The sequence below is a fragment of the Phaethon lepturus genome, unplaced genomic scaffold, assembly GCF_000687285.1.
Source record: "Phaethon lepturus isolate BGI_N335 unplaced genomic scaffold, ASM68728v1 scaffold21141, whole genome shotgun sequence".
NCBI lineage: Eukaryota > Metazoa > Chordata > Aves > Phaethontiformes > Phaethontidae > Phaethon > Phaethon lepturus.
The window spans coordinates 1-14,643 of record NW_010518700.1 but is presented as its reverse complement, the minus strand read 5'-3'; the positions used below and the strand labels follow the sequence as shown (position 1 = coordinate 14,643).

General features: G+C 45.9%; 1 protein-coding gene across 1 annotated transcript in view; it reads left to right on the top strand.

Annotated features, from left to right (window-relative positions):
• LOC104628296 (methyltransferase-like protein 2) overlaps window positions 1-3,998 on the top strand; it is a gene marked incomplete at its 5' end in the record, with an annotated part of 10,583 nt that extends 6,585 nt beyond the window's left edge. The window contains 4 exons of the mRNA XM_010296827.1: window positions 873-1,012; window positions 1,804-1,910; window positions 2,109-2,174; window positions 3,506-3,998. Coding sequence (XP_010295129.1) covers window positions 873-1,012; window positions 1,804-1,910; window positions 2,109-2,174; window positions 3,506-3,657 — 465 coding nt within the window. The remainder of the gene's footprint in view (window positions 1-872; window positions 1,013-1,803; window positions 1,911-2,108; window positions 2,175-3,505) is intronic.
• Window positions 3,999-14,643: the final 10,645 nt, after the last annotated feature.

Sequence of the window (14,643 nt, the reverse complement as noted above, 5' to 3'; positions counted from 1 at the left end):
AGTAGCTTCTGAACCTTGAAAACATTCAGGCTATTTTTTAACAGGAACTGAAGCTGGTTTTGGTTTGTGTGTGCGTTACTGTCACTGCAGTTCTGGGAACGTGGTCTGATTGCTTCTGCACAGACAGCTGAGGAGAGATACTGCAGTCTGTGGAGCAGGAGGCTGGAATTTACTCAAAGGACAAATACTGCTAACAAATTTCAGTTCAGAACACAACTGAGAATATATGAAGTATCAAATGTAATCAGTCACTACATGAGATGAGATGAGGAGCAGAACAGCAGAGGCAGCATGCCATTTCATCCTCTTAAGCTGACACAAGCACTGTTTATAGAGGCTACTGCAATCCATAGCAGCAGCTTAGAAAAATACGCAACTACTTTTAGAAGTCTAAATGTGATTTTTAAGAGTGTAACTTTAGGCAGCCAGGTTTGATGTTTGGGATATACAGAGTCATCTGCTTGTAGCTGAATATTGGTTTCAGTGATGCAGAGAGGGGCCCTGACACTCTCACTTTTGCAAATATTTCCAGCTTAACAGTGTAAATCCCTCACTTCTTTCCACTGTTAGTGGAAAATCTGACCTTAAAATTGCAGTAATCCCTCATTCCAGCTTTGGGTTTTTAGCAGTGCTAATTGTCTGAATGTCCAAAGCTCTTTATAAATCTCGCTTGTGTACTTATTTTTCACATTTCACCCCTGTTCTGACCAGGGAACCTATCTGACCGCATCTGCCTTAGTCCAGTGAAGCTGAAACAGATCTCTGGACACACCACTATATTACTATGTGAAAGTTAAAATGCTCCCATGTCTAGATAGTATTGAGATCAGGGTCTGCTGCTAATGCTCCAATTTCTCTCCCCTTAAATACAGAACAACACAGAATATGATTCTTCTCGCTGCTTTGCATTTGTCCATGACCTGTGCAATGACCAAAGTCCTTTCCCAATGCCAGACAAGAGTCTTGACGTTGTTATTCTTATCTTTGTCCTCTCAGCGATTCTCCCAGAGAAGTAAGTTTTAATAATTCCTTCTGGTTGCAGAAGATAATGCATATAGAACTGGAGTTTTTTGATAGTAGGTTCCCCATATCAAGGAAGATTAAAGTTTGTTCTCTGTCTGGTCCAGTTTTCCATTAAGCCTCTGAAAATGAAATTTGCAGGTACTTTCTGTTGTAACAAATTCTGGCACAGGATAGGTGTGATTTTGAAGTGCTATCCCTGATGCCTTGCTGTGGTCACAGTTGCTCACTTTTTCTGAATCCAGCCACAATGAGCACTCAGCACCCAGTTGTGGAAAGTATGCTGTTAGATTTTAAGGCTCAAAGACTAGATGAATTTCTCATATGGGAGATGGCAAGAAGGGAGGGGAGAGGTTCAGAAAACAGTTAAGAAAATTGCTCTGATCTCAGTGTGACATTGTGTTACAACCTACACTAGTTTGTCTGTTTTGTTCCCTTTGGTTTTATTTCACAGCATTTTTCTTCAAGTTCACTGATGACTTGTTTTACAGAAACCAATGGAAGTCCTTTTGTAATTAGCAGCTAATCCCTGCTGTGGCAGGCTAAGTTATCATTGTAGAAAAAAAACAAACCAGAATTGGGGTGTGTCAGAAATAAGGTGGCCAAATAAAATCAACCCACCTAAGTCTGAGAGAGTTCAGAAAGTGCTAGCTTTTGGTGAAGCTGAACTTATATGAAGTTGAAACATATGTAAAACTTTATACCTTCTTTTCAGAAAGTAAGCTAAGCAAACAAGCATCACTTTGCAGAATGTTGGACACTTGTGTTTTGTTCCTTCCTCAGGATGCAGTGCATCGTTAACAGACTGAGTCGCCTTCTGAAACCAGGAGGAGTGATTTTGTTACGAGATTATGGCCGTTATGATCTGGCCCAGCTTCGATTTAAGAAAGGTATTTTCTTTTCCCCTGGGGAGTCTTGCCAGAAAACTAACAGATGATGCTTCTCTGCAGCAGTGTCTACCCTGTTTAAGAGGCAGCTCATTAATTCCCCTTAAGCACAGCATGTGCTGGGAGGAGTCCTTTTGTTGGATGGCAGTTGTTGATTTTTAAATGATAGCTGGTAACTGTTTAAATCCCTCTTGCCCTTAGGTCAATGTCTGTCTGATAACTTCTATGTGAGAGGTGATGGCACCAGAGTCTACTTCTTTACACAAGGTAGGAGGCTAGAAAAGATCTCTCTGACTCTCCTCACCTCTTTTTGTCCCTGTGCCCTCAAGTTTTGCCACTAGCTCTTTCTAGCCTGTCTTGGAGCAGTGTGAAATGTTAAGCATCTCCCCATTGCAGAGGGACCTGGACTTGTCTCTTGCTGATGCAAATATGGCATGGTGAATTCCTTAGTGGAAAATCCTCTTAGAGAAAGACTAGTGTTTGGTACACTGGGAGGGGTGGGATTGGAGGAGCAGTCCTTGAATCCTGCTGCCTGCGGAGGATGAAGTGAGATGAACACCACTTGAAGGAACTTCTCTTCACTGTTCTCCTATGAGGAAATAAGAAGGGCGTGGTTCAGCATGGAGCTGAGGCAGCCTTCTGCTGCTGCTGCTGAGTGTTCTGCAGGGGTTGTATTCTCCCTGCTGATCACCAATTGCACCTCCAGCCCCTTCCTCCATGGGCCCTTCTGCATGATCAGTTTTAGAGCACTGCCACAACTGCAACAAATGATTCCCTTCCCCACTGCACAAGTCTTGTTTGTCACAACAAAATTAATGTTTAATGCGTGTTTGGCAAACGCTTCACGATGGCAAGCATCTGATAAAGAGCACAAGCTGGGACCTGTTAGCCCTTTTCTACAGAAACTCCATACAAATCACGTGCTCCCAGGCTGCAGTTGAACAAGCTCTCTGCTGCTCAGCAGGACTCGGTCTGGCTTTGCCCAGGGCCAGTGTGCTGGGGCACTACGATTCTGATTTGCTTGGTCAGGAATATCTGCCAGTCTAAGTGTTGCAGCCTCGAGGGCTCTTAGTGCTTTGATTGGGCCCCAGTAGGGTGTGGTTTTTGAAGAATTTTTTTCTTCCCAAATTTAACCTTAATGAATCCCATTCCCCTCCAGCCTGTACAGCACAGGTCCTATTGCCGCCATTTAAAAGCGTAGGTCTGATCCCATTCTTTGCTCTTACAGACTCTGAAATTCCTCTGGAGAGAGGGGGGACGGGGGAGGAATGGATCTGTCCCTACTTGCCAGAAGATGCCCCTTTAATCAGTTACTAGAGGCAATACCCATGACTGAAAATTTGTCAAGTCTTCGTAATTCTAGTTGTCCTCCACATAATTCTTTCCTTCCTTGGTAGAAGGTAAACTCAAGGGAAACTAGAGAAACTGTGATCTTAATCCTCCCATAATACAGTCCTGTCTGGTCTTCACGTTTCCTGCCAGAGCAAGACTGTGACTTTCTTCTGGCCCATCTTTCAACACAATTTAAACCTCAGTGTGAGCATGTATCAGTTAAATGAAACCTATGGCATCCTCAATCTCCTCCTCTCTGCTTCCAGATGAATTGGATGATCTCTTCACAACAGCTGGGCTGGAGAAAATCCAGAATCTGGTTGATCGGCGATTGCAAGTGAACCGTGGGAAACAAATGACCATGTATCGAGTATGGATCCAGTGCAAATACCGCAAGCCTGCTGCCCCTCAACTGTGAGGAAAATGAGGGATGCTTTTTAGATTGGAGCCTCTTCATGGCCATATGCAGTGTATCCTCCTGGTGAGATGTGGTTTTACAGAGTTCAGCGCACACAGGACCTCAGTGCCTTTTACAGTCCCTAGCATCACTTCAAGTGAGTTCTGCTAAGGACAAATGCTCTAAGAGAAGAATAAGCAGTATTTTAGATGTCTTGCTCCTAGTCTGAGGGGGTTTTTTTAATTATTTATGGTTTTAACAACTTAAGAAATGGTCAACTGTCTTACAGCAGCTGAGCAAGTTGAGTAGCGAGTCACTCTTACTCTGGATTTCCACATGAAACAGAAGGAGAGCTTCAACCTTACCTCTGTGTTGTGTACTCTTGAGAACAAAAATCATACAAAGGGTAAATCTGCTCTTTTTTGCAGCTGGTCAGTATGCCTAATATGAATCCCTTAGCCGACTTATCTCATGCAGCTCTTTTCCAGTCATTCAGATTTGTGCAAATCCACAAGTTAAAATACACTGATCGAGGGCAGGAACTGAGAGCACGCCAGTTTCTCTGTGCCAGCTTCCCCATGGATGCCTCATGGTGTGCAGATAACCTGTGGAGAAAGCAGATTATGCTGCCTTGCCCTCACTGTCCGTGAGGATGTTCATCTAGGGAGCTAGCATGCTATAGCTCAGGTGCTATAAATTCATATCAGGCAAGGTTTGGGCTTTCAAAGATTTGGGGCTGATGCCAGTTTTAGGGCACCTCCAGAGTGTGGAGTATCAGAAGCAGCTCTCGGGACCAGGGTTTACGCAGAACTACCTACTTTTTCTGCTTGAACAGTGAGAAACTGTTCTTGCTGGCTGCGGCCCCCAGGTCACGAACTGCACTGCCCTGTCATGGTGGTGTGCTAATCTCAAGTAGACAAGACACCTGTCATTGATAAGAAATCTGAAGAATGTCTACCACTCTTGTTTCATTTCTTAGAGGAAGCCAACATTGTGGCTTTCTGAAGGTATTTCCCCACCTTTGACAGCAAATATCTTTTATCTCGGCTTGTTTTCTTTTCTTATTTTTAGGGTGTGGTACAACAGGTATTAGAATAAATTTTGTGGTAATGCTTTTCAGTACTGGTTTGATTAATATAAATCAGGCTTCCACAGAAACTCACACGCTTCTGCGTGCCTGATCTGAAGGATTTGGGTCACCATTAGGTAACTACAGGTTTTTTCCTCTTCCGTTACCATGAATCTCACTAGTACCTCGTCTCTCAAGAAGGGAAAGCCTTGCCTGATATCTCCTACTTTGTTGTAGTTCATGAAGCAACAAGATCTATTGTGTGTGCACTGCTAGCTGAAGAGCAGTTCATGCTACACAATGCATGCATATTTTTTTAGATAGACACTTGTATTTGTAGCTTTCAGTTGCCTAAGAATAACTGTCAACTATAGAGACACTTAGGTTATGAAATAACTGCTGTCTTGAAACAGGGGAGAAAGGGTAAAAAGATGAGGAAATGTCATTGCTGTCTTTTGGAGAGTCTGCAAGAGTCCTGAAGAATCAAACCAGGAGCACCCTGATTTGTAAAGCATTGGAAAGGGCTGTAGCAATACTCTTTGCTGGGCATGTGGCAGCATGATCAGTTCCTAACTTCCACGTCACTGTGTCACCCTGCAGGTATCGGTATGTCTGCTGCCCGAAGGCTTCTGGGTCAGGACATTTCAGCCCTTGCTGTGGAAAGGTTACCCAGCAAATCCATTCACACCACAAAGGCAGGCTGCAGTGCTGGGGTGGGGATGGAAATGCACCACTGCTTTTTTTATATATCTAGCTCTTTTAAATAATGTTGAAAGAGAATCAAATAACTGGGAAGAGAATTCTTGTTCAATTTGTTGTACTGTATTTCCTAAAGGGCTAAGAAACTTCCCAGCATTTGCAAATGACATAGGAGGAGGTAAGGCTTAAAGCAGCGGTTTTGGAAAGAAGAAAAATGAATGGGAGAGCGTTTTGCTTCACAGCTACTGTGTGGCCTTTTCTGCTTCTCCATCTCCTGTCCTTTTTTGTAAAGGCAGTTCAAAAATAATACCTTGCTACTGACCTGCCCTTGATACAGCTTCACTAGGGTGCAGGGGGCAAAGCATGGCGGGAGCCCGTGTTCCTTGGCTCTCCAGTTCCTGCTGGTCAGCATGTGGGCTTGAAAAGCTGAAGAGACCCATACTGCTGAAGGCAGGGAAAGCAGGAGAAAATGTCAACGGGGGTCTTAAATTCTCATTCTGTCCCTCTCGCTTGCCCCTGACACATTTGGCTTCTGCCAGATGCAAGCCTGACTCAGACCAGAAACTGTGCAGCCGCTGCTATGGTTTCGTGCTAGACTGACAAAGTCTGGTCCCCTGGCGAGGTTGGTACCTCAGGCAAGGTCTAGGCAAAACACAGCTCCAGGTCTCTGGGAGCTGAGCAAGCTCATGTCTCCTCATCTTATCCAGGCAAAGAGTCAGGCTTAGTGAAAGAAGTCCTGTGAGTGTTCAACCTGACGTGACTCATGTAACCAGCTGTGTTGCTTTCAGTGAAAGACCTCCCATATGTTAGTGGTGCCTTAGGCAGTTCCCTAGGGTCCTTTTCCTCTTGGTCCCTGGAGGGACACCTCCTCCTGGGATAGCTTTATCTCCCTGGAATAAAAATTATTGACTGGGGTAAACAAGCAGCATAATTAGTGTGAATTAAAGTAATTTGAAAAATGCCTTATTAATCATCCAAAGGCTTGTAAGCAGCACAAGAAAATACGTTTTTAATTATAAATATGATTTATTTAAAGCTGATGGACTCCCCTTTAAGTTTAAACGCCTGAATGGGAGAAAATGAAGGCTAGTTAATTTACTTGTTTCTACTTTCAAGGCTACATCCCAGTTGCCTGCCTGGTTTTGACTTGGGTTTCATGCAAAAACTTGCAGCCTTGTGAGCCTGCAGCCATTGAAGTGGCTCTTTGCCTTTCTTAATGCTCTTCATTCTGCTGGAGTATTTAAGCAATCGCTCAACATGAACCATGCTGGGCAGACATGCTTTTGTTTCCAGTCCTATTGGTGGTGTTCAGAAAGCAACAAGTTAATGGCCTTGGATTGAGCCAGGCCTCCTACAGACAGACACTGTCTGAGCTTCCTTCATTAATCTCCGCCAGCTCCCGTTCTCTCTGAAGCTGCTGCTCTCCTGCGACTCCAGGCCTTGCCTCCCACACAGCTCTGCTCAGGTACCTTGGTCCTGACTTGCAGTAGCTTCTGCCATTCCCGCCTTGGGCCTGCTGAGCAGGCTGGGTTGCACAACGGCTTTCTAGCGTGTTCAAAGGAAATCTCCAAATTGACTTTTACTGTATAGAAAATCCAGGTTAAGTGCCTTTTTTTTTTTTTTCCCCTTCTCTCTCTTCCTTTTTAGCAGTGTAACATTAGCTTTAAAGCCATTCTGAACGTATCTGCTCTGGTTTTGTTCCCAGCATTCCAGTCTTGTGGTCTGTGGCTTACAGGCAATGCCAACGTAGCTTGTCGAACCTCCCAAGCAGAAGAGATGATTTCATAGCTCTTCAGAGGCGCTGCCCCTGCGATTCTGGAGCCAGACATTGTTACACTTCGGAAAGTCTGGTCCTGGCTCTTGCCAGAGGATGGTGGATTTCCTTGGAGGTTCGTAGATTGTTTTGGCTGGAAGGGAACTTTATCAACACCTATTCTGACCCTTTGCATCACCCTTTCATGTAGGGATTATGGCATCAAGCCTGTGACTTGGCCTGAGCCAGAACTAGTCCTTCAGAAAGGCTTTCAGGCCAGCCATGATGCTGAGGGCTCCAGTGAACGGCAAAGAACCCTTTGCCTCCCCAGGTATGTTGTTCTTCTTGCAGCATCCTGATTTCACAGATCAGCTAGAAACTGGGAGTCAGGAAGGGAACAGGGGAGGTAAAGAAAACAAGAGGCTGGGGAGTATTTCTGATACCGTCACTTCAAAAATAAATACATTGTAAATTCCACTGAAAATTGGAGCTTTCTCAGAATCTTCGGGACAGCACAGGAAAGTGGGAAGCGGTAGTCATCCTTAGTGACTTTTATTGTTATAGCAGTAATCATCAAACGCTTCTGACGAGAAGCATGTGAGACCAGATGCAATTGTCTTCTCTCCCAAATACTTCAGCTCCACCTTCCCAGGGTATGTCACTACCATTTCTAATTCTGTAGTTAGTTGTAGAGCTCCAGGATAAGTGACATCTGATTATTTTCACTAAAACAGAGGTGTGAGCAGAAGGAACCTCCATGTATGCATGCCAGGCTTTTGGCATTGCATCGTAACTAGAGGTTCCTTTCGTCATTGGCATTGGGGTGAGCCCCGGCTGGTCCCCAGTTGGATTCCCTACAGGAATCACAGACCCAAACCGAACTTAGCTGTTTTTCCTGAGCACAAATGAAAGATGCACAGGTTTCAGTGCCTAGAAGTGAGGGCACGGACTAGGCTGCAGGAGTCAAGTTATTAAGGGATTTGGGGAGCATCCATCCATCTCTGTAAAGGCAAATGGAGGAAAACTGAGTCATGCAGTCCTCTTTGTTCTTATCAGTCAACTGGATCTGATTTTTCAATCAGAGCACTGCTGCCGCTTTTGGTTTGGTGCCGTATTGGGGGAAATTAGTCCAGAAGAGAAGCTGCACACTCAGGATCACTTTTGCTATTGTAGCTATTCATCTGCCTTGACAGGGGTGTGTGCTTGGCACGCATCTTTTTGTAGAGTGTCCATAGGATTCTGATTCGAACAGTGTTGTCATATATGTTTTCCAGGAAAGATAGAAATTACTAGAAAAGCAAGGAGGAGGAAGGAATTTTTTTGAGGACTCTCCTGCGAAGAGAGGTGCTCTAGAGGGACAGGAATTGTCAGCTCTGCTTAATCAGCAAAGCTCTGGAGTTTGTGCTTAGATCTTGCTGAAGGCAGTAAGTTCCTGCACGTAAGTGCCTTGCTGAATGGGAGCTTGTATTGCCGAGAAAGTGGGACACGGTGGAGGAAATTACCTATGTAGGCAACAGCGAGTGCTAATCTGAACTAAATAGCATACAGCTACCTTTGTGATGGAGAGCACAAGCCAGACCTGGAAACTTGGCCAGAACACAGGCAGAGAGAAGCAAGAGAATCTTAGCCATGTATGCCTCTGGTTTTACCTCCTGCCCAAAGGCTGTGTGGTATGACAGGAGGTGTTATGCCAGTGAAGGCTTTTACTCTTGAAAATATGGTCTTTGACTCAGAGTTAGATGAGTGGGAACTGGCTGTGGTTGGAAAGCATTGATGGCAAAGGTCATTAGCAAGTCTAACGTGTCGGCTTCTGCCTGGAGCTCCCAGCCTGTTGGTCCATGGCTGTTTCCAGGAACATCCTGGTGAGATTTGGACCCTGCTGCTCTAAACTGTGCTCCCTGCTATTGAATAACCCCAAAGAGTCTTCACTGTAAGCACCAACGCAGCGTGCGAACAGCGACTTTTTGTGGGGGTGGAGTGTGAGCGTGACTGCTGTATTCAGGTTTTATTAATGTTTTGTAGTCCAAAGGACCATTGTAGCTCTTGCATTTTCATGTTATTTGGGGGTTGGGGAGTTCTGGGGGATTGCAGCCAATCCTTTGGCCTATGAAACTTTCTTTCAACTCATGTGAAGTGGGAAGTTGGTGTTTGCAGTCCCAGGTTGCAGAGGCCAGGCTCACGCTTCTGTGGTGTGCGTGGGGAACACCAGGGGATCTGCTCTACAGCTGTAAGTGGGGAGGTACCCTGCCACCCTTCTCCAGGGGCACTGGATGTGGCTTTCCTCATTTAGTGAGAAAATTGGCTGGTCTCCCCCTCAGACTACTTCTTCATCTATGGGACCAAGCACGAGGCATGGCGCTGGGTCCCTCTCATCTGGGGAGCACCACCTAGGCAGGTACACTACACTACAGTCTTTAATTACACAGCCACACATTTTTTTTCCACATTCAGTGCCAAGGGTGGATGTGAAGAGGTTGATCAAGGTTGCATGGAAAACTAAATCTGGCTTTTCTTCAACTTCAAGTGACTTCTTCCCTACTGAGAAGAGCCTTGTTGTGAAGGTTGGTATGTATTTACAGACGTTCACACAGAAGCTGAATATACTTACAGAAATATGCATGCAGTAACTCTAGCTTTACAATAGGATGTTGATTTAATTTTCCTCTTACACACATCTCCGAGCAGTTTGTTTAATTGAGACTTTCAAAAGCCCTGTAAGGTAGGGTGTTACTGTGCCCGTTTTATGCAGGAGGAAGAGAAGCGGGGGACAAATCCTGCCGGGAATAATACTTGCTTGTATTCTAGGAAGCTGGTAGTGAGCAAGGACAGGGAAGGATTTTCTGGCACATAGAGGAGAATCACATTGTTTGAGGTGCATGCAGAAAAATGAACAGTGGGGTTTGGTTCCCCTCGGCAGGGCAGTAGCCGTTGTGCAGGTCCCGCTGCCTGTGCGTGGCCGGCTGCCTCCCCCAGCAGGCTGGACACCCGCTCCCTTGGATCAGGGCAGTGCTCTGGGGGTTGCGCTTGGCTTGCTACGTGTGTGGAGGTTGAGCGACCTGGATGCTTTCCTACTGGGTTCGGGTATCAAAGCTTCCCTAATGGGATACCTGAAGGTGTAGACAGAGGGAGGGGCAGGAACAACCTCCGAGATAAACTCCATTGTGTGGGAGGGTGGAGGCTCTCCGAATGGCCTCAGGAAGGAGTCAGGCGATGGCATGTTATCTTTGAGTAGCTGAGATACCAGCTTTCTCCTAGTGTAATGAAAACGAGGAGAGACCCTTTTAATGTTCTTAGTGAGGGAAAGGCTGTGCCAGGAGCCCTACCGTTACTAGATCCTCAATCCACACAAGGGGGAGATATTTTGAATGCTCCTTCACTTGCGACTCCTCCCTCCTTATGTACAAGAGAATCTGCTCTGCAGACCAGGGTTGGCCCCTTCTGGATGTGATGACTAAAGTGAGATCATCCCCCAGTGCTGAAACCTTAAGAAACCTATTGAGTGCTGAACACTTTTGGGGCTTTTGTTTGGTGGGGTTTTTTTCTTCTCGATGGCTGTAAAATTTTTGGACTTGAGATCACTGATGCCAGCTTTTACATTTTAAAGGGTCAGGCTACTTAATGCTTTTCTCAAGTCCCCAGCTGCTGGAGTCCTGCTACCACTGAAGAATCTCGGCTGTCTTTTTCTGTGTATGTGTGACATTATGTCAGTACATTTCTAGACCTTACGGCAGTACAGAAATGCTAGGAAAGATGTAGTTCACAAGCCTGGAGAGCAGAGTATTTCACAAGCCTGGAAAGCAGAGGCAAAGGAAAGTCACCAAAAACACATTAAAAGGATTAGGAGCTTCACTTCTGGTATTTCATCTTTTCAAAAATCAAGACAAAAAGAACTTGTTACATAGTATGTTAAAATACCCATAAAATCTTACCTAATTTTGGTCAAACGTAACATGGCTTAACAGTGAAGCTGTGATGCGAAGGCAGGGGTTTGCCCTTTATTTTCCTAAGCACGCTGTGCTGGCTGGAGGGGAGCTCTCAGAGACTGCTCAAGTCGAATTCAGTGACAAAGAAAATGGCTGCGGCAGCTGAGTAGTTCTTCAAAACACGATACAACTGCAACATGCCAAGAATATTGCTGACATCCAAGGAGACCAATGCAAGAAGATGAAAACTGCCACAGGGGATGTAATAGGAAGCATTAAGACTGGCTGATGGCAGACCTGGAGAGCAGGATGCTGTACGGGAGGAATCTGGCAGAGACGTTGGTGTAGGAGGGCTGGCTTGCCCCCATGAATGAGATAATATTTGGTCAGCCATGAGTGTACTGCGTTGCTCATAACCATCCCATCGCCAGCTCTCAAACCAGCTCCTCTAAAAGGACCAGAGCTTAGGGGCTTTTATGAAAAAGGGGGAAAACAGAATAGTTTTTGTGTGTCACTCACATGTGGGCTGGAAGGAGGAGTTTTCCTGCATGAAAATTCTTGGAGATCCAAATATTCTCTTCTCCTGCTGGGCCAGAAAATCGGACATCCTGAAACTGTTCACAAACTGAAATACTATGGGGAAAATCAAGTTGAGATTGACAGAGTTTTGGTTTCCTAACCTTAAGCATATTTTAATTTTGATGCTTTATAGGCTTTTAGAAGTAGTATCTTAAAAGTTGACATTAGGAAAAAAATTTTCCCTATGAAAACAAAAAGGCACAAACTGACCTTTTCTTGACAGAAGCACATTCTAATAACTTGGCTTTTCTTGTTTAGAAAACAGAATTTAAAAAAACTAAGTCTACCACTTCTCTGCTGGGTCCAAACCTGGGGGGATTAGCTTCCGCGGGAGATAACACCATAACAAAGAGTCCAAGTGTGCTGTGTCTTATCACCGATAAATGTATTTATACCTTAGAGACCATTGCTGTTCCAGGTAACCCGGTCTCAAATGCTCTGGCGCAGCATGGTAAGAAGTGAAGTACCAGGCTGGGATGGACGGTGCATCCCTGCTCCAGGCAGCATCCTGATGGAGTGTAGGAGGGAAGCCTCTGAGTTCGCTCACTTAGGGGCTCTGTCTGCACTGGGAAATCTATCCGGTAACTTTCTTCCTTCTGGGGCTATCGGATGAACTTGTCTAAGATCCTCTTGTACCTACCTGGCACGCAGCAGATGGCAAGCATTAAGGGCTACTCCAGAATTTCTCTCTATGGCCAGAAATACAGTTGTAAGTTGTTGATTCCTTCCCCTTCTGTGCCATGGAAAGGAGAGCTGCCATGTCCTGTGTATGCTGCTATTTTGGCATCTTGGAAAGGAAACTGCAGCTGAAAGTGTTGCTTTGAGCTGCTCTTTTGAGGATGAAGGCGGAGAGGATGGTAGTTGAGTTTGCCGCAGATGAGTACGGAAGGATTGTATTTCCAAGGCTAAGAGGAAAGGGTTTGTAAGTACTAGCAGCTTGCTGAAAATCCAGGAGCAGAGCTGAGCTGGCAGGGTCCTTGGACCCCAAGCCACAAGGGCTGTCTTCCCAAAGCTCTCCCAAAACATACTGAAGGGGACGGGGTCCATCACTGAAATCATAAGCCATAAGAGAAACCCCAGTCATTTTGCTGAGCGCAGAGGAACACGGGGCAGGAAGAGGAGCAGGTCACAAGAGGAGGATGGTGCAACTTCAGCTTAGTGGGTTCATTATCAGAAGTCACCACCCGCTGCTCCAGCCTGACCTCAGCAGAGCCCAGGACTGCAGCCACAGGTCCTCTGTCAAGCCTGTAACTCGGTGGTGCGTGGAAGTTCTCTTCAAGAAAATATTCCTTCTGCAATAAATTCTCCAGGCAGCTGTTACCTCCCTGGGCATCTGGTCCTGCCAGAGAAAGGGGGAGCAGGGTTATTGATCTGTCTGACTTCAGTGAAAACGATAGCGAGCAAAACGCTGCTAGGAGATTATAACCCTGTGGTCTTTTCTGGTATCCTATGTGAAAAGATTGATGGCGATGCGATCCCCAGCAGTGCAATCCCCAGCAACGTAGAAGAGAGGAGGAAGAGCCTCAGCAAGCTCCTTCGAAAAAAAGCAGGAGAAAAATCAAAATCAGATCGAAGTGACCCCCATCACCTGTAAAACACAAAGATGGGGACAGTGCCGTAAATTTGGTGTTACGGCGTCCAGATTCCTGTCCAGCACTCTGAAAGGATAAACTGCTCCCTTCAAGGTTGGAGGCGTTTCTAGAGGTGGTGGCTGGGGTCCAGAAGAGCCGTGGGGTACAGGAAGTTGGTCACTTTACTGGGTGTGACAGCTCCCAGATCTTCTCCTCCCTCCACTCCAAATCAAACCGAAACACACAAATTTATACCTCCCTGAACAATGTTAACTGCAAATGGTACTAATTAGCACTCCCTTAAATGGCTGTGATTAGTTTACCAGCTGATGGAATATTTACTCTAGAATTTTTTCTTTTAAAAAAAAAAAAACCCCAAACACAAAAAACCACAACATACATTAAAAGCTATTTATTTATTTATTTATTTAACAAATTCCTGCCGCTGGTCGTGCTGAAAATGTGACTCGTGCAGTGGGAGCTGAAACTGGAGTGGCTCTTCTACCGAAAAAACATATTAAAGCACAGGAAACACAGCTTGCAAGAACAGGCAGGCACTTTGAAAGCCATTTGCAACACCAAGTTAACAAGTAACGCCGACGTATGATAAATTAACAATTTTAAAATAATACTACTTCCCCCCGTTGCCTTTTGAGAGCGGTTTTTCCGTGATGCTCCGCCAGCTCTTCTCCACATCATTGCTTTTGCCAAACTGGTAGGTTCCAGCTCGGTCGTAAATTGCTCGATGTCGGACGCGCAGTGAAACGGAGGTGACGGACGTTCCTCGGCTTTCCCTGCCCCGGCGTTGTGGAAGGCGAATCCTTTATAGAGCTCCCATCGCTAATCCGCGCCTGCCTCCCCTTGGACAGGCCTGGCCATTTCCTTTCCCAACAAACCTCTTTTTTTTTCCCCCTCTCCCCTGCTTGTTTGCTTTTCAGAAAGCTGATTCAGCCTTTGAGCCGAGCGCGTTGCGACGCCCGGCAGCGGCGTTTCGCATTCTGCCCCTGCCGCCTGGGAGAAAAGCGAATAAACTGTGATGTAATCACTTGTTTGCAGCCAGGATGAACCCTTATTTTTATTATTTTAAATTTTTGGGGTTTTTTTTCCTGAATCTCGTGGCAGCCCAGCCTTAGAAAGCCAAGGGTGGACAATGGTTAACGGGAAGCTGCTCGGGCACCCGGGGCTGTGTTTCACGTGCGATATCCATATTTGATCAGTCCCAAAGGAGGGGGTGAGGGGGCCGGGTCCCCTTCCGGAGGGGTTTGCAGGGTCCCCAGGGTGAGGAGGTGGGCAGGGATGGTGTGTTGGGGGGTGCTGGGGTGCCCTTGCACCCTCCCAGGGGGGATGAGGGTGATTTTGGGAGGGAGGTCGCTCCCAGATGTAGAAGGTGGAGACTGGAGAGGGGGGTGAAGA